This window comes from Cyrtonyx montezumae, unplaced genomic scaffold (genome assembly GCF_038088225.1).
Source record: "Cyrtonyx montezumae isolate F1298 unplaced genomic scaffold, pur_monq_1.0 scaffold_0, whole genome shotgun sequence".
In the NCBI taxonomy this organism is placed as follows: Eukaryota; Metazoa; Chordata; class Aves; order Galliformes; family Odontophoridae; genus Cyrtonyx; species Cyrtonyx montezumae.
In genome coordinates, this window is record NW_027071824.1 from 23,832,267 (window position 1) to 23,852,658 (window position 20,392).

The window sequence follows — 20,392 nt, forward strand, 5'->3', positions numbered from 1 at the left end:
ATAAAACAACCACAAAAACCGTGTTGAAAATGTTGAATACAAACGTATCTTTCTGAGGAGGAGTATTCACTTAGCTCAGGATATACTGTTCTATGGAGATAGACTAGTGTGCACTGTGGCCTGTCAAACATCTTGTCCTGGGCAGTGTGCATTTCTGTTCTGCGCTGCAGCAGGTCCTCTCTTCTGTACCCTGATTCAATTTTTCACTATCCTTTTGAACTCTGGGTGCCGGAGCTGGACCCAGTATTCCCTGAAGCAGTAACATTGCTTCTCTGTAGTTGAGTGGTGCTCCCTCACAATCAAATGTAGCTGTGCACCAAGTTAGTGACCTGCTGACGACTTTTCTTAGTTGCTGTTTTCCAAGATAAGTCTCTGTCTTTAAAGGGCAGAGTGTGTGATGTATTCCAAGTGTATCTGTTCATTTGACTGTGTGAATCAGCATGTTGATTTTAATGAGCTCTATTTACCCAGTAGTGAGGTCTTGTCCTTCTCATCTTTTGTATACTATTTCTCTTCCAAGTGACATGATCTGTGGTTGTATATCTTCTTCCAGAGTCCTAATGAAGAAATGAAATTAAGGAAATTTAAAACCAAACTGGGGTAATGTGGTAGCTTGCTAGAAATACCTCTTAATGACATTTTTCCACTGACTGAAATATTTCTCATTTTTTTTAATCATTTATTTTACCTGCATAGTGTGTTGAGTGCTATAAACAAAGTTTGAGATAATGTAGACTTTCTTTCAGAGTTTGATTTTGTAACTTGACTAAAGACTCTTCACCACCCACACTAAAGCTGAGGCCAAATATTTTATTTGTTTGGACTGAGCTGTTCGCCAGACATTTGTATTTCTCTAATTGTGTCCAGGTGCACAAAACTTTTCCAAAGCGTTTGCTTGCGTAACTGTTTTATTATTATTATTATTGATAGTTGAGTGACTTTTACACCACAGTAGTCTGTAGGCACACGGGATTAAATTCCTACTCTGCTGGGCTGGGTCTAGTCTGAGCCACACATAGCTAATGCTGCCCACTAGACAATGTAAAAGTGAGGAAGGAATAAGTCAAAGTGCAATGCTCAACCTCCTTGTCAGACAGTTAAGTATTTCTGTCTGTCTATAGAAATCAGGAAGAGGATATTCCCCCATAATAAGAGGCCTTTCTCTCCCATTGTGGAGAGCCCCTCAGGTCTCAAGTATAACATCAAAATGGAACAGATTTCTTTGTGTGGAGAGGGAAAAAGTTTATTGCATTCTGTTAGTTTGTGTGTGCTGTTTGATATCTGGAAGGATATGTTGGTCTAGATGACATTCCTTATTACGTGACATATTATGGCAAAGGAAGATTTTTTTCTTTGGTCCAGACTGTTTTTGTAAAATTTAAACCAGAAGAAACTTATCCCTGAATCTCTTGGTAATCTGGAAAATAAATCTTTCTTCTATAATCTCTGTAGTAACATGTATAGCCATTGTGTATTACTTGTTTCTCTCTGTGTGTAGTAGTATTCCAGCTTTCAGTATAGCCCCACTTATGTGCTTTAGCAGGATCTGGGCAATCTATTCCTACTGCTCCTTTCTTGAGTCCACAAGTATCAAATGAACACTCAAATTTGATGCCTGAGCTTTAAAAACCTAATACATATCAGAGCAATAAGTTGTTTCATTTCCTAGGCTGTATAGAGAGCTTAGCACCTACTTTATATCATTATTTTCTCTTGCCCCTCTGAAGGGAAACTTGACTTTTAGCATTAAAAAGATATATTCACTGTATAGTCTGACTAATTAGTCACATCTTGAAGTCTGTGGATATTTGCCAAACAAGTAGACATTGGGGGGGTCACAAGCTGGACAGAATGTTCTTGCTAATGTACTTCTAGGAGAAAAAATGTTTTCCAGCTTCTCTTTTGTGACCTTTCAATGTAGAAAACAGGAAGGGAGCTTCTTGTTCTGTTTTAAATTAAACAGTAAAATACATTGAAAATGATGTAAAATTAAGGCAAATGTGTTATTTTTACGTAGGGCAGACTGTCTCTGAAAGTGTATTGATGCCTTCTAAATTTGTATCATGTTCTTCCAGTAGTGAGAATGTCTTTTGTAAGTAGTCAGTGTATGGTAACTACTAATGGAACATAGTTGTTAATTAAAGCAGAAACATTCACTTGTCTGTTTTCTTCATAGGAGTGGTAAAGACCAAATGTCAGCATGAGAAAGAAGTAGCTCTTGGAAGTGGAGGCACTTTCTTCCAAAGAGAAATAAGAGTTGGTCAGTTCATTCCCCAGTGTGATGAACATGGAAATTATGTACCCACTCAGTGCCATGGCAGCACTGGATATTGTTGGTGTGTGGATAGGGATGGAAATGAGATTGATGGCACCAGAAGTGGCCCAGGAGTTCGACCACCATGTAAGTGACTGAAGCACTTGTTTCTTTTGGGTGTCTCTCCTCTGACGTACACTGTCTCCCAAACATGGGGCCCCTGAGATGTAGCACTGAATTAGAACAATGCAGGCTTGTCTTGTCCCAGTGACAGTTTGCCTCATGCTACAGCCCTTTGGCAACTCCAGTTTATGCTTTTTCTTCAGCCACGACATCTGGACAACTGTGGTGAGCCTCTGAATAAGACAGTCTTCTGACTTCTTTCCTGCTTTGAAACTGTGAGGGGCCCCTATAATGTCTGCCCTCAGGGAACCTCTGAATGTGTGGTAAATGGCTGCTGCCTCAGGAAATAAGGATGTTCCTTCCAAAATCTTCATAACTTCAATTGTAAAATAAGATAGGCTTTTTTGAACATATGAAGGAATGAGCAATTACAGAGTTGAACATGAAAAGATCTGTTAAGTCAGTTGCTTCTTCTCTGTCAGCTAAGGGAAGAAAATCAGAAGTTTTCTGCATCTGATTAGAGCTGGTGTCTACTTATAGGGCCATTCCCTTCTAAGAAGCCTGGCTGTAATTGTTTCTGTAAGTAACAAGGAGCCTTGTTAGACTGCACAAGCTAATTTTGTTGCCATCTGTTTCTTTTTCTGTCAACAAGGCCTGAGCACAGCTGCTCCTCCCGTTGGTATTGGACCCTCTGTTCGGCCGGACACAATACCGCTGCCTCCAGGAACGCATTTGCTTTTTGCCCAAAGTGGGAAAATTGAACATGTTCCACTAGAGGGAAACAACATGAAGAAAAATGGTGCAAAAGCGCTCTTGCATATTCCAGTAAGTAACGTTCTGCAAAAGTCAGTGTGTCTGTGAAGAGCTGCAATGCAGATGAAAGTGATTGTTTGTCTTTTGTCATTTGATAGCTTAAGTTCCAAACTCAGTTCTTACTTTTCATTAAGATTCTGGTATCTCAGCACTTTGTCACTGATTTTTATTTTTTATTTTTCTGTCCTGACTATTAAAAACAAAAACAAAAACACAACAACAACAACAAAACACACACACAAAACAGCTATAGGAAAAAAAAGTTACTTGCTTTTAAAGAATAGATCCTAGGACAATAATTTAATATTTGTGATCTCATATGCTTTCAAAACTTCATTGTGTAAATACTGCTAACTTCACATTTCCATTGCTGTAAAAATCTAGAAGACTAGAGGACCTGCAAGAAAAGTATCAAAAAAGGCCCTTTTTTCCTCCTCTCAAATTTTTGTCATACCTCTTAATCTATTCCTGCTCTTCAGTCAGTTTTCAGCATTTCTTGGCTACAGATATGCAGATTTCTTTTTTTCTTGTTTCCTTTTTCATGTGCAGGCCCAGTGGGGGGTAGATATTTTTCCCACACTTCTTACTACTGTCTTGAGAATCTTTTTTCCTTGAAAATGAATCCCTGATGTTGAGAATCTCTTCTCCATCACCTGTGAAACACACAAACTCTTCCCACTTACAGTTTTGTCACATTCATTTTGCCTGGAGCATGGAATTGATATTTTCATTCCAGAATGGAAGTATTTATAATAGTTAGCAATAGCAGATATCATGTTTGCTGAATAGATGAAATACAGACTAAATTGCACAGATTTAGTTCAGTAAATAGTACTGCAAACTGTGTTGTGATGTAAGGGTGAAACTTAGTTTTTTTCTCTTGCCCAGAGTTCTGCTGCTATAGTGCTTTAAGGAAAGAACTTTAATTGGTAGAATTGGTATTATGCTGACATGAAACACAATTCTGAATCTGTCAGCTGGTCTTATTACTTACTTGGTCTGGCTTAGGACTATCTTCAGGAAAGAGCTTTCAAAAGATAACATACAGCTCTTCATTAAAACTTTATTTTAACTCTCAGTCTCTCCTATTAGCATTGTTGGTTTTTTTATGTGTTGTGTATTTGGAAAGTGATATCATGAAGACATTTATGTCATTCAGTACTCTAGAGCATTAACGTAGGCTCAGTAATAAGTACATCTCTGTTCCAGTGTGCGTTTTTGGACCATCTCTCAAAGAAGTTGTTCATCTTTCATTTTCTGTCAAATGAACGAGTCTTAAGTAACAAAAGCAGCACAGGATATAGACTCAGAAATCCATGATACATTAGCACTTTACCCTGAAACTGGCTTTCATTCCTTGTTGGAAAGAGTTTACACTCTAAACTCAAATCTTCAGACCTATCTTCTTTTTCCCTATCTTCTTTTCATTCCACCAGAAAGATTCATTTGTGGAGTATTTCGAAAACTTATTTAATGAACTTAGTTTGCTAGAACTTTGTTGTGGCAGTTGATGCTTTTTAAGTAACTCTGCTGAAATGCAGCCATTGTGTGTGAATTGATGAACATACAGAACACATTTCCTCAAAGGGAAAGTATGAAAGGGGAAAAAAAAAAGCAGATGAAAAATAATGAAGTAAGATATTAGCGTGAACTTATAATTGGAAGCATTAATCTAAACTATACGACAGTGACTTCCCACACTATCCTTTTCTCTGCATGATCTATTTTGCTTGCTGATCAACAGGACAAAGTTATTATTGGAGTTGCTTATGACTGCATGGACAAGATGGTTTACTGGACAGACATCAGTGGTCCATCAATCAGTAGAGCTAGCCTGCATGGTGGGGAGCCAACGACCATCATCAGAACAGGTAACAGTACTAAGTTCTTCCTCTTCCTACTCCCTATCAATGGCATTAAAGGCACATATTCAATAAGAATAATTCACAGGTGTTACTTCAGCTGTAGCATTACAAGTGAGTATTATTTAGGTAAACAATAGCTCCAAAGCTTTGATAACTTAAAATGAAGAAGGATCTATTTCCTGTGCAGTAGCACTTGTTGCCTTTCCACTGCTGAGATAAGTGGTAAGTCTGTTTTCTTATATGTAAATTAAGTCCAAATGAATGAGCAGGTTGGAGCATATATGTAGTCTGAGTTCTGACAGCTGCAAATAGAGACTTTGTTCATCTTGTACATCTGGCTACAAGATGTAAGTATGTGAAAAAGGAAAAAATCATAAGTAAACATGATGTAACAAGCAGTAAACAATCTGGGTCAGGGTTTGGTTGTTCTTTTTTTAATGTAGGAAAGTCATGAAAGGTTTTCATCAGTCAGTGGATGTGCAGATAGAGGCGATCCAGTAAGTATTGTGTGGATGGATTTTTGAAATGCTTTTGTGAAGTTCTTTGCAAAGGACTTATGAATAGATTTGTTATGATTATCTGCTGAACTAACACTTCGTTACTGACTGACTAAGAGATAAGTAACAGCAGTAGCAGAAAATGGCAGGTGTTCATGAGGGAATTGAGTTATTTAAAACCTAGGGCATTTAAAAATGAATATGAAGTATGAAAACCTTTCTTAAAAGATTAAGGAGGACAGGTTTAGGAAACCAAATGAATGTGGAGTTGCAGAGGGAAGGGGGAAGAAAACAGCAAAAGAGGCTAGAGGGAGGCACTTTTTATGTGCTTATTTGTGTTCTTGGGATCCTAGAATACTTATAAACTCAAGATAATAGAGTAGATCATTCTTGCTTTTGATCCTTCCAGGTGTTGTCACTGAAATGTAGGAAATTACTTTAGCAAAATGGTAGCTAGTTTTAAAACTCCACAGTAAATTTGCTTTGATTTTCTTTGGATGTGTTGCATAGCTCTACCTGGAGTATGTGCTTCAGAATAGCCAATTTGTCAGTATCCTATTTAGGCTCTCAGGGGCAGTGGAGATGTGGAAGCAGCTTGGATAGTGCTTTTATCCTGGGGAGGGTTAAGGGAAAACTTAAAGCCATCCCTAACTGCTACAGCAACTATTTCTGTACAACTTGATGGCTGTGGAATTTGTAGAACTTCCTTTTTAATCCTAATGCTTTTAATCTAAGAGAGACTTTAAACATAATGTAAGCATGTGCATGTATAACTACAGTGTCAAGGGGAAAGGATTTACAATCTCTACTATTGAAGGATCTGCTCTTCAAGGATTTTCTCAGATTGTGCCTTTTAAAAAGTGAAGGAAATAGCTATTGCTAAAGATTTTGTATAGATATTCATTGGTCTGTATAATGAAACTGTGTGTATGCCTTGAAAGTCTTGCAGTATGTAAAATATTTTAGGAATATTTGTGAAGGTTTTCAACTAAATTGGTTTATTTTAGGTAATTCAAAGTGATTACAACATACCACTGCCACATGGGTATGTTGCCACATGGGAACCGGGTGTTTTTATCTGCTACAAATAACACCATATGTGTAAAGTTATCTCATAGTTTCTGTTGTCTTGTTGTACATAAAGGATGTGTTTGGTATTCCTGAGGAGATACCAAGCAGTGTTTCTCTTTACTTTCTGTATGGAAATGTTAACTGGATCTTTGATAAAGAATCAGAACAATTTAAGGTTGGATATTCAGTGTTTGAATATCTCTGTGGTACTCAAAACTGAATCTTCAAAATTTCAGGAAATAGGAAAATGCCTTACTCTTAGAAAGCTCATGAGAATTTATGATTTTGTTTTGATCTTTGCCTTTTTCCTCTGGAGGGCTGCAGCTGCTTTCTTTAGTTCACACATATTTTTGTGGAATGCACTTTTTTTGGTTGTTGTTGTTAAAGCTTTTGCGATCCAAGTTGAATTGCTCTGCAGAAACATGTTTTATTGTGGAGCCCCATCCAGTTCCCATCTATTCCTGCAGCTGTATTGCCTGTGGAGGCTTTCTGAGCTGTGCAGCTGTGGGGGCAGGTCAGGAAGGAGAGCTTCCTTCTTTGTTGTAATTGCTTAAATTATATCAATTGTATGTCTATACAAGCCTGTCTGTTTCCAAGCAGCAGAGCCTTTGACTGTACCAGGCTTGGTGGCAGTGCAGCACGAGCACATCTGTGTCACTAATGCCTTTTCCTCACTGAGAAAGTTTGTGTTGCACACTGTTTGTTTAATGGCTGTCAGTAAATACACTTGAAAATTAGTTTGCCACATTCCTTTGTTGCAGGACATTTAAGTGATGTGTCGATCTGCATTTGAAAGACTTCTTGACAGCTGGCTGGTATGAAGGGTCGCTGCCTGTTCAGGAGTGACCACTGCAATTCTATTTCTTTTGGAACTGAAATTAGTCTGAAAGTGATTTGTACCTGGCTTTGGGTACACAGCATCCCACACAGCATTCACGCTCCTTTTCAATGAACATACGAACGTTGAAAAGTGTAGAAGCAGCTTTAACACAGCGGCTGAATTAAACCTTGATGAGCTACATATTTATTCTGCATCTTTCATGTGAGTTAGAAATTACCAATGCTAAAGCAGAAAGGATATTATCTGTTATTTCCTGTTGCTTTTGGAACAACCAACTACTCAAGACAAATTGTGCACATACAGTACTAAAATACGTTCCAAAAAGGACTGCTGTGCAAAAACAAAGAACAGGATCTAAATTCCATCAGTTAGCTAATAGCATTATCTCTAGTACTTTGGAGCATACTTTCTGTATTGCTTTGGCTAAATGTATTAAAAATCCAGCTTTCAAAGGTGTGCCATACTGAAGAAGGGGGAATATTAATTGCTATAAAATCATTCTACGTCCTGACTTGCTAAGGAGGGTAGAGTAAGATTCTCATAATCTCTGCTGTTTGTTTCTCTGCTATCAACTCTTTTTTCTTCTTCTTTCTTTTTCATTTTCTCCTCAAAGAAAGTTTATCAGACTTGGGATGTATGCTGGTTTGATTCTTATATTTATCATTCATTAAAACAGTTAGCCCAGTATAATGCATAGCATGAAGCATAAATGAGTATCTTAAGGCTCCGAGCTATCTGTGCTCTATCTGAAATATAGGTGCAATCCAAGGCTTGTATAAAAGAGGTGTTCCCAGGGAGGGAACCTTATGCTAAAGGAGGTTTGGAGAAAAACATAACAACCTTTTCCAGCTGATGAGACTTTCGTTGCCCACAACCAGAAAACTAAAAAAACAAACAAACAACAAAAAAAACCCACAGAAACTTCTCTGATAAGAGTTGAGAATACTTACAAGGCAGATATTGCTAAGAAATAGGATGTCTATGAATATTTTTCACTGTTCTTTTGCAGACCTGGGAAGCCCTGAAGGGATAGCTCTAGATCATCTAGGTCGCAACATCTTCTGGACTGACTCTCAACTTGACAGAATAGAAGTGGCTAGACTGGATGGGCGCCAGCGTCGCATCCTTTTCGACAGTGGCCTGGTGAACCCCCGAGCAATTGTCGTGGATCCTGTAAGAGGGTATGGATACCTTTTCAAAATACGTATGCAAAGCTTGGCTTCTTAGAGAGGTCAAGTAAAATTTCAGCCTCAGAAAGAGCATTCAAGGGCAGAAAAAACACCACTAACAAATGGCCATTAATAATGAAGTATCAGTGAATGAATGGCCCTCCCTGGGATTCTTCCCTGACAATTTACTCTGATCAGTTCCATTGTATGCTGCTTGATATGCTGAAAATAAAAATGGAATTTCGAATGAATTCTACAGATGTGTGCTAAATGTTGCTGTTTCTGCTGTTTAGCCTGTGTAGACATGATGGGTGGTGGAAGGAGTGTTGTGGATGTACGTTTTGAACAGTCTATGGAACTGCTGAAATAGAAGTGTTTTGTCTGGTATCTTGCATTAAACAATGCAGGGAAAGCATTTCTTTTTGTGTGATCATTTTCTTTGTCCTTCATAGAAGTATAACATTCAGTATATCTTAACAATACTTCTGTTAATTCAATATTTGAGGGTAATGTGGTGGTTGTTTTTACAAATGTAACTACTACTTTGGCAATTATGTTGTTATTTTTATCCTCGTTTTTTTCCTTGATTACAACAATCCTTTGAGATCAGCCACAGTTTTTATTTTTGCTTTTTTCTTCCTCTTAAGAAACTTGTATTGGACTGACTGGAACAGAGAAGCTCCTAAAATTGAAACTTCATACATGGATGGCACAAACAGAAGAATTCTTGTGAAGGATGATCTGGGATTACCAAATGGGCTGACATTTGATCCTTATTCCTCCATGTTGTGTTGGGTAGATGCAGGTAAATAGGTGCTGAAGTCTGTCTTCATAATATTAGCATTCTAAGTATGTCCAGTCCTGAAAAGATGCACAGCCAATTACTATTTTTATAGCTCTTAGGGCTACAACTTAGATTTCATACCTTGATTTTGGCTTTATTAATCTCACTTTATTTGTTCGTACTACTTCTGTTGAATTCTGTGTAATCTGAAAGATTTTAATTCTGACCAAAAAGCTGTCTAGAGTTACAGCAGGTTTTCATCTGTTTCATATATGTGACTATATCTTTGTAGAAATTTTGTTTCAGAGGAGAAATGATCACTGGCTCTACAGAGTATTGTTTTGGCACTGTTGTCCTAAGCCTTTTAACCTGTTGTTAGGCAAAGCTTGGCTTTTATTTGACTGAGGCAATTCTTGAAAATGCAATTCACACTATATTTAAAGACCAAACCATATCCTGGGTTGCACGAAGAGAATTGTGACCAGCAGGTCGAGGGAGGTGATTCTGCCCCTCTGCTCTCATGAGAGATGGAACGAAACTCTTTACTGTGAGGGTGGTGAGATGCTGGAACAGGTTGCCCAGAGAGGTTATGAATGTCCCCTCCCTGGCGGCATTCAAGGCCAGGCTGGATGGGGCTTTGAGCAACCTGGTTTAGTGGGAGATATCCCTGACTGTAGCAGGGGGCTTGGAACTAGATGATCATAAAGGTCCATTCCAACCCAAACCGTTCTATGATCAAGAGTTGAATTCTGCTACTGATTTGTTGGTTACGTGTACCTGCTTAAAGAAAGAATATGCTTTTAATTCTCATATAAACTTTTTTTTTTCCGTCTTGCTGTCTTTCTCACTGTAGACTTCCTGAAATCTCTTCCTGTGGAGGTGCTTATATACTTCAAGTCACTTTTCAAGTTAGTGATAAACTAAAAAGATCAAGCTTTATTTTTTACTGTAAGAAACTTTCTCTAGCCTTCAAACATTTCTTCTTGCACTGTCTTTTTTTTTCCTGTCTTTTGCTCTCACGTTTGTCTCTTCTCCTTTTCTTCTCCTAATTTTGAAATCTGCTAGTTAAGAAAATTCTACAGGTGTTTACATTTGCTAGCAGTGTTCCTGGACTTTTTAGACCTTATTTGCATCTGTAAGCTAGATTTTTTTTCCTTCAGTCTTGTCTTGGTGGCCCAAGCCAGCAAATATTTTACAAACATGCTTACCTAGCTCAATTTAAAAAGTTCCTTCCAGAGGAAGGAGAACTGGTTAGTGGTTGAAGCATACCTCCTGTAAGTTAGGTGCTGTGCTGATTATATTAGCACTAAAATGCTTTGCCATCCAGTCTAGGACACTGTTGAAGATTTGGCATGGGAAGGCCTTTGGCTGAGTGGCAGACTGAAGGACTTCCAGAAGGCTTTAGTCTGCGCTCGCATGCTTGTGCTTATCCTTTCTTCCTCACGTGAGCTTTGTTGATCTTTGTTTTGATCAAGCTGAATTGTTTCAATCTACCTAGGTACAAAGAGACTGGAATGCATGAATCCTAATCAGCTTGGTCGACGAAAGATTGTTGAGGGAATTCAGTATCCTTTTGGTGTTACAAGCTTTGGGAAGAATTTATACTACACAGACTGGAGAAGGTATATTATCTGATAAAGAAATTATGGAATGCTTTATTCTGTTCTCCTGTTTGATAGGAAGTGAAGCTTATACTGCATTTCTCATATCTGACATGTCGCACATTCCTCGTTTTTTGTTTTTTGTTTTTTCTGTTTCTGGCAATAGCTGTTGCAGGGCAGAGTGATTCTGTAGAGCTGACCTATTGACGTTGCCAGTTAATTGAGTTTTCTTCTTAGCACAGTGATTTGTCCTTTAAGAAAATGCTTATAACACTGAACGTTTTTGGGAAATGAGTGGGAGTTAACATGTTTCCCTTAAGGCTTTATTTTCATCATCGTAGAGGGCAGATGTTAGTCACTCAAGGCTTTTTATGCTGAATGATATCTGAATACATAATAAGAAATAAGAGGACATTTTTACTTTCTTGATGGCACTTCTTTTGTTGCAAGTAAACTAAAACATTGAAATGCAATTGTGACTTTGGAGTTTACTATGCGTTTACAGAAAAACATCCAGTCAATGCATTTTTAACTGTTTTTCCTGGAGGTGAGTGGTTATGTGGGCTCTATCTGCAAACTCATGTACAAACAATTCTGTCATTTGCAGCAGGAAGAGCTATTAATGTGTTTAAGGATTCCCAGACTAGAACCTAACAGCTGGGAAATGCTATTCTGGATAAATGGGAAACTGTTGAAATTGTGTCAGTTTCTGCCCTTTTGTTTCTAGGAAAAAAAAAAGTCCTCATGACTGTGTTCCTTTCAAATATGAGGCTCCATCTGGAGTACAACATTGTCTGTAATCATTATGTGTAATAGCTGTGTTGCCTATGTCACAGAAGATAGAGGATTGCAGAATATGTGGTGCGTCAGAACCACTAACAGATGTGTTCCTGCAGAGGGACATGTGTTGGAAGTACTTCCAGAATTGTCAAGCTGGCTCCCTGCTACTGAATCTCACTGCTGCTTAGGATGAAAGTTATGCATACTTGAGTTGTCCATACAAGCTAAGGTCTTGGGGGATCACTCCATAAATAGTGAAAAACAAGTAATTCTAGATTTCTTCTTTTTGTTTCGTTTTGTCTTATACTTCTATGTTAATCTCACTTATGTACTCTTGTATCTGGCAGGGATGCTGTTGTAGCCGTGGATCGCATGATTTCAGTAGAAAATGATAACTTCCAACCTCACAAGCGCTCCCGTCTCTATGGAATCACTACAGCTTTTGCTCAGTGCCCAGGAGGTAATTCTGATGATCCTCAGGTTTTTCTAGCTGTGCAGCATCTTAGCCCATAAATTAACTTAGTAACAGCTCCCGCTGAAGGGCTGCCACCTGATGTAGGTGGTTAGTGAAGGTCTGGTTATTGCTTAGATTTCAATCTTCAGAGAAATTTAAAATTACAAATCTGTTTTTTTATAGTTGCTATATCCAACCATAAAAGGCAAAGAAGAGGCTTATTCTATCATTAGACATGGCTAAGGCTACTATCTTGTCATCTAAATTGAATGCTATACTTATGGCTAGGGCCTTATTTACTTATTTTTACCTTCAAACTATAGAAATAAAATGGTATTCCAGATGTCCTTAATGAGATCCAGTGTTTTTAGAATGGGAATTTTCAAAAAACAGCAGGTGGCAGAGTGGGAGGACTGATCTTTCTGCTCTGTTGAATATTAAGCTTTTCAGATGCATTATCAACCCCCCCCGTGAAATGTAGAAGTGAGAAAGTTGATAGCCTTGAAATAACAATTTAATCTTTAGGAAGCAATACCACTATCCAGTTATGTTCTTCTTTTCAAATCTCTGTAATGAGAAGAGTTCTCTTTTTTGTTATTACTATGTGGCTAGATTTATGATTGTGGTGTTTTAACTTCAGGCCTGAAAAAACCCTAAAGAGATTATCTGATCAAGTTATTTGATATGTACAGTAAAAACTTAATTGCGTGTCTAGTTCAGAGCATTAAAATGTACATATGAATTTCATAACTAAGAAATCAGGTATCTTATTCCTAGTAGTTAATTAATTAGTTGGTTAACTAGATAACTTGATAATGTTAACTAGTAATTAATAATTAATATTTCCATTATGATAGGCACTGTATAACAAAACAACACTGTGCGCTTTGACTAAAAGATTATATTTGTAATTTTAGGAACCTTGACATTATTTTTTCTTATTTTAAATGTTTTTCTCTGACTGATGTCTTTCCCTCAAATCCATTGCTTGGGGCACTGCCTCATCTTTCATTTTACCCCTCAATATTAATGCATCCCTCCCTAAAGCCCCTATTTTTTGTGATTTGCAAGCCATTCCTCAGTGTGTTCATAGTGCATAGATGGGAATTACCTGTACCATTTTGAATTTGGTCCTCATTTGCTGCGCTTTGCATTTTCTTACACTCTTGTCTTTATAATGTCTGTGACCACTCAGCCAATTTATAAAGTACATTTCTGAGCATATGTTGCCTCTACTGCTCTGTCCTGATATCTAGACTTTTCTTTAAGGTGAGTATCAGAAGCAGGGATCTGATAACTTTGATCTCCCCAAAGCATAATTTTCTTTCAATCTCAATTTGTTTCCCTGGTGTAATCATGAATCTGCATATTTTGTACACGCATTTGGATTTTATTGTGAGTATGCTTTTGCTTTCCTTCAACATTTTTCATCTCTTCTTTTTCAGGACATAACTACTGCACAGTGAATAATGGTGGTTGTACTCACCTCTGCTTGGCTACTCCAGGAGGCCGCTCTTGCCGCTGCCCTGACAACACAGTTGGAGTAGATTGTATAGAAGGAAACTGAGGATTAAAACAAGCTTTCAAGCAGCAGGCACCTTTTGGGAATGTGCCATAAACAATTCAGTTCTATCAACACAATCAGGCCCTAGAGATAAGTGCTGCATGCTGTTGACTGCAAGCCACAATGCGCATATGCAGACACACACAGGCAATGACTGTTTCGTAGCAGTTAGGCAAGACAGAGCCACCCAGGTTGGGACAAGTTGCATCTTAATCCTTGTAATACTATCTTTGTGCTTTGAAAGAAAAATGTGGAGGCCTTAGTTGCACCTGAGTCGAGCTGGGAGCAAGTGTGCCTTAACTGAATATAGAGTGGATTAGGGAATGGTGTGATCCTGAGGCTGGGTTGCACCTCAGAGCACACAGCAGTTATCTGCATAGTGGCATGTTTAGCCCTTCACATATGTGAAGGCTGTATATTTAGCTGAGAAGAAGCCAGAGGGTCCAAAGGATGAATAGATGCAGATGGGAACACCTGGTAATACAACAGATTTAATACCTAACTGCATTCAACCCCACTACTAAATCTTCGAAACTTGAATCTCAACTTTTGACTTGCTGTGATGGAAATACTTTATTCACGTGCTGTCAGGGTATTATTCACTACCCTCATGTGATCCATATCCACAGCATGTGATTCTTTATAGTCAGGACTGCTTAATGGCTGTGTTTGAAGTTTTTTGCTGGATTTTGAGAGATTTATTTTTCTTCCATCTGATGTAGATTCCTGAGTAGTTTCCTGAAACCCCCTAAACAAACTTTAGATCTCAGATGCCGATAGTTCATCAAAGAATAGATATTGATTCATTTGGAGGTGTTTTTTTTTTTTTAAGAGAGAGTCATGTTTGTTTCCTGAGAGCTTTTAAGATAATATTTCTATATTTGATTCTATAAGCCTGAAAATGATCTTTGGATTTTATTGTAGCCATCTTTCTTCTTTAGCAAAACATGTTATGCTTTTTTTTTTTTTTTTTTTTTTTTTTTTGAAACATGGCAGTTAAAAGTCTGATTTCCAGAAGGGTTGGCTGTGTCTTGGTGCTTAAAGGTAAAAATAATCATGTACCCTTTGTGTGCCAATGCTGAGCAACAGCAAAAGGGTATGCTGACAATCGAAGCAAACTTGACGCACATTTTCAACATCACCAATGAGCTGGAGTTGGGGAGGCAAAATCCAAACTGCATATTCTTAATGTCATACAAAACCAGGAGGGATGTTTAGCTTCTGCACAGTGTGTTGGGGAGCAAACTCAAATGCAAGCCCACTTCTGTCAGCGCAAACTTCACAACATTGTGATCAGAGCAGTAAGCTACTAGTATCCCTATTTCCTCGTTCCCTCTCCAGATGCTACAGTTAAGCTTCATAAAGAGCCAATTCTGAGTCTTAACTGTGTGACATCTTCCTCTTTAATTGTATATGTATCATAAAATAGCAATGTAAACATTTTAAAGATATTTTGGTGTAACTTTTTATAACTACTAATTCATTTTACTCTTATACTTAATCAGGTGCTTCTTAATGTAAATATCAAAAATGTTTTGAAATGAAGGTGCTTGATAATTCTTTCTCCAGAATTATTCACGTATCTGGTGAAATATTAAAGTTTACACTCTGTACAGGTATCTATAGTACAGTCAATAACAATGTTTTTTTTTTATTTTATTCTTATTTGTATTTAAAAAAAAAAGTGCCCTGGCTGCAGAAGGAGGTGATATGCAGTATCTGAAATCTCTTTTCTTGTACAGGTCTGGGTTTAGCTAACTTTCATATCTAGTCATGATTTTTTTCTCCTCTGAAACAGAATAGGGCTTTTATATTTTAAGAACAGTAGGATTACTTTATGCCGAACTAATGTGTACACTTGAAGAACACAGATTCCTCTGTTTTGTGACTTGGATGGCACGGACTTTTTACTGATTGTTAACTTTTGTTTAACTTTGTCTGGTAAACATATTTCAGTTATAACATGCTTCACAATTCTGCATTAGTGGAAATGTAGGGCAAGTGAGGGACAGAATGCATTGCTTTTCCCAAAGTTGGCCTGGGTGTGGAGTTTGAGTTGGTAGGGTGCTTTGTCACCTTGTGCTGTAGCACGTGAGCTGTGGATGTGCTGTACCTGCAGGCTGAAAGCTAAGCAGTGCAGCTTGTTTGGAGGTGGTGATGCTGAGGCTAAACTCCTCCACTTTTACTCCTGCAGTATGCCAATGTCAGGTCTGGATGCCAACACTAGGATCAGGTTGTCCCCATGATTGCTAGGCAGGTCTGTAGTGACAAGGCAGGCTTGCAGGCAAGCTGGGGAGTTGCTCCCTTGGCCAGGATAAGGATTAATGGAATGCATGGCTGTGGCACAGCTCATGCAAGAGCATAAGCTAAAGAGCAGCCCTCAAGGGAAGGAGGGTGGATCTCAGTGGGGCCTCTCAGAAGCAGTGTTTGAAGACAAGCCTCCACTAAGGTTTCTTTGGGCTTTCTTCATAGCTCCTATCAGCCAGCTGGCCTCGTACAAGCTGCTCAGCTGCTAGTGGTGGGAGTGTGCTCTGGGTCATGATGCTCTGGAGTTTCCTTATTGCTCAAAATGTTTGCTTCCTCATTGAATCTTGCTAAATATTTGTCCTGAAAGCTGTTTTGTGGTGTTGCATTCTTCAACGTGGTCTGGGGAGGAACCTCATCTTCTGAGATTTTGGCATTAGCCCATGGCAGGGTGTCAGTCTTGTGTATATCATATTGTTTGCTGTTAAATGTTCACAAGTATTTTGAATGAGACATTACAAACGTGAATTTTCTGTTTCCTCCCTCTAAACATAGAGTTAATGGCATCTTTTTATAACACTGGGCTTTCTCATGCTGACCTGGATCTAATTTATCTATGGAAAATGGGATTTATTCAAAATTTATTTATCATAATAGTCTGGGACTGGTAATCGTGTCAGTTTCCATTGTTACAGTGTTAGAAGAAATGATTGATTAAATGTAACTGTAGCTCTTTTTTTTTTTCCTGCCAAACATTAGTAGATTTCCAGGTTTTCCAGGAAGGAACAGTTCATTTAATGGTTAAACAAAAGACTTATTACACAGCTAAGTGAAATGTTTTTTAAATATTTTAGTTCAAATCTTCTACCACATACAAAATATTAAATCGTAATGTTTAGCGATGATGTAAAAAGTTGTAAACAATTGCAGTTTATGAAAGCAGTATTGACTCCCTGGTGAACTAACGGACTGCTTCAGTCATCCTTCCATTTGAAGGGTGTTTAATAATGCTGCTTCACTCACTTTTTAACTTCTCAAGAACTCTCTCCTTATGGTGAAAGTCCAGTGTGGCTTGCTGAAACCCAGTATCCCATCCAGTATTTTTCCAAGTTGGCAAACTGCCTACTCTGCAGTTCTCCAGTTGCACAATTTTGTCACAACTTACTACAATTTTAACTTGTAGACATATAATTAAGAACGACAGATGATTAGTAGGGAATAATGTCCCCTCAATGACAGTGTCACAATGCATCAGTTTAACCTATGGTTAAATGCAAATTAGCGGAGGTGCGTTGTGCAGTGGATCAGGGATATTGGTGACCAGGGGAGTGGGCTTCTGAGCTGGGGCAGCCCTAGGGAAGGCAGAACACTACCAAGAGCAGACAGTGCTCAGAGAAGTAGCAAAGGAGTGCTGCAGACATGATGAAGGAGATCTTTTGCAAAGAATACAGTTGAGAGACGCCCCGTGCTTGGCCTGTTGCCTCCAGCATCCAAGTCCCCAGCTGGGGATCTGGCAGCAGCATGTTAGTTAAGAGACTGAACCACTTCTTTTGTTTAAATTCTGCTCCACTTGAATTCTGTCCTTTATCTGATAAGTTCAGGGCAATCTGTCAGTGGAATAGGTAGAAGATTTGAAAACTGTTCCCTACAAATGTGCGTATTGAGGACTCTAGGGCTTTGCGTAATGAACAAGATGCTCAGCTGCCCCTGCAGCTCAGCAAGTAGAATTCCCTGCTGCTTTGTGGCAAAGCAGATGGAGCTGCAGTAACATTTAGTGCTTTTCCTTTTTTTTATTTATTTTTCCAGAAAGATTCTGGACTTGATGAACATAGGAAAGCTGCTCATCTCACAAGTAGCCAGAGTGGTGTATTTCAGCTTGTGGCTTCTTTATTTCAAGTATTCACCAGAGTCAGTTTTGGTTTATGGTTCCTTTGCTCTGAGCATCCTATCTGATGCACTATCTAGAACACACATGAAGCATACCAAGGGGTTGTGTAATGTGAGGCCTTCAAGATGAGAAACATGGCCTGCTGTATAGATACTGGTGGGCCATGCCACATGGTGGCTGTGCATCTGACTCAGAAGTTTTATCTAGTGGCACTGAAAATGGCAATGGGAATCTTCCAAGGAGCTGGATGCAGGATGTGGAGAAAGAGCAACTGTGGTGAAAGGCAACTGAAGGGGAAGCAGATCTTGAAGTAGATCTGCTGATCTGTATGAAGTTTGAGAGGCAGGAGGAACAGTTAGCATGAGGACTGTGGTGCTTTTGTGGTCAGTACACTGCTGGGGGTAGGGCAAGAAAGATGAACTTGGGAGAGTCACTGAGTTTTAATGGGCTTTGGAAACCATTCAAGTCTCTTCCTTTCTCACTAGAATCAGAATTTCCCACTGACCAAAGCACTCTCTTTAGGCGCTGTGGGATAAGCTGTGGGATCCCGCATCCAGTTCTGTTTGAAGACAAAACCCAAGGGCACAAGGTTTTGTTCCTTCCTGCTTTATGCAGAGAACAAACCTCAGCAGATAGGCCAGAGAAGAGCCAGAGCAACAAAGCAATAGTCTGCCACCAATCTGCTAAGCATCTCCAGCAGCTGGAATCCAAAGATCCCAGATGATGCATTTGTAGGCATGAGGTTCTTTCTCTTGCAGTGTATTGAAGGTTGTTTTAGTGGTTATTAACATTTGAGCAGATGTATCTAATGTATTTTTAAGTGACTGCACTTTAATCGTTTATCTTAGGGGCCTGTTGCCCTTTCAAACATATACACAAGTGGAAATGGCAAACCACATAGCTGATTTCTTTCCCTTCTAAACAGAAGGTCCTTCAGGGTTTTTGGCTTCCAAGTAGCAATGCAACCATGATATCAATTTCTTCTTCAAAACTGTAAGAGTTTGATGTGCTGCAATCAGTGTCTGTGCTTACGTGCCTTGTAACTTAGCTGTCATGACATGCCACCATGGCATTTTTAGCTGACCTTAATCTGGAGGTCCGAGCTTTTTTTTTCCAGTTGTTTCAGCCAAAATCCTGGCACATCATTTACTAGAACCTGTGCCATGTTGCACCCAGCTGATACGACAAAGTCTGGTGCGGCCTCTGTAGCAGTTAAAATGTGTTTGGTCCTGGGCTAAATATTTGGTATGATGCATCTTTTCCAGGTATACACATCTATGCACTACTGTGACAGGAACAACTTTCAGCAATGTCAGATGGCTGTGGTCTTCATGTACTTAGTTTAGCTGTCTGTGACTTATGCTTCACTGTCTGCTAAATTTTACTGATTAATATTATGAACTCAGGAGTGTGTATTTTGCCAGAAAATATGTTTTTAATGTTAACCATGGATTAATACAAGAGGGAGGAAATTGTTTCTCTCAGGGGAAGTGCTGTCAGAGATTGATATGTTCCCTATGAAATCCCAGTCCCCACTGGGTGTTTCCTGGAATCCAAACTTTTTTGCATACAAATTGGCAGTACTTGCATTTGCTCAGTCAGTTCATAATTTGTCTGCTGAATTGACATCTCTCAGGGGCAGCCATTAGGGACTGAAAACCTGTCTACATTGTACATTTGTTCTGATAGAGTATTTTACTCCTAGTGGAGCAAGAAAATTTGACTTCATTTTTGTTCTCCAGTACTATGACATTTATATTCCTACAGTTATGCAATCTGTATTTTTTTTCATTTTCAGCTTGATTTTTACTAGAATGAAGAATCACAGAGGGAAGAATAGCTTGTTCTTGTATTAAAAAAACTCCCTAAGACATTGCTTAATGTACAACAAATGTACAAGAATTAAGAAACACGCGTTAAAATTTTGTTCACATTTTTAAATTAAGAAAAATATTTTCTCTGAAAGCCTCTGTTCTTCCATACGTGACCCCCAATACTCTTGGCTTCAAAACAGATGTAAAAAGACCAGTGCAGCACTATAATTTTTTTCTCTCTCTACTTTAAGTGTATTTAGACTGGAAGGAGCCTCTGCAACGTGTCCAGTCCAATGCCCTTGGTCAAAGCCAGAACAAATTCCATGTGCGAGCAGATTTGAGAGCAGATTGCTCAAGACCTCGTCTTGCCAGCTTCTGAAATCTCAAAAGATGGAGAAGCTGCATTCTCCACGGCAACATCTCAGGGCTGAACCTCTTTGGTGTTCAAGTCCTTAAGTCCAAAAATTTCTCAAAAGTTCAGTGAGGCAAAAAGAACCTTCCTCTAGCAGATTTGTTAGGCTGAAGTGAAGTTAGAATTGGTGTCATCACAGGAAAGGGAACCTTGTAAAACACATTTAAACTAAAGATTCTGTCACTATAAATGCTTACAAGGTATGATACAAACGAAAT

General features: G+C 38.7%; 1 protein-coding gene across 1 annotated transcript in view; it reads left to right on the forward strand.

Moving 5' to 3' along the window:
- The window catches only part of NID1 (nidogen 1), a 36,285-nt gene extending 20,813 nt beyond the window's left edge, over positions 1 to 15,472 (forward strand). Inside the window, exons 13-20 of the mRNA XM_065730089.1 lie at positions 2,177 to 2,401; positions 3,030 to 3,202; positions 4,935 to 5,061; positions 8,474 to 8,645; positions 9,281 to 9,438; positions 10,916 to 11,039; positions 12,146 to 12,258; positions 13,698 to 15,472. Coding sequence (XP_065586161.1) covers positions 2,177 to 2,401; positions 3,030 to 3,202; positions 4,935 to 5,061; positions 8,474 to 8,645; positions 9,281 to 9,438; positions 10,916 to 11,039; positions 12,146 to 12,258; positions 13,698 to 13,819 — 1,214 coding nt within the window. The 3' untranslated portion in view covers positions 13,820 to 15,472. The remainder of the gene's footprint in view (positions 1 to 2,176; positions 2,402 to 3,029; positions 3,203 to 4,934; positions 5,062 to 8,473; positions 8,646 to 9,280; positions 9,439 to 10,915; positions 11,040 to 12,145; positions 12,259 to 13,697) is intronic.
- The last annotated feature ends 4,920 nt before the right edge of the window (positions 15,473 to 20,392 follow it).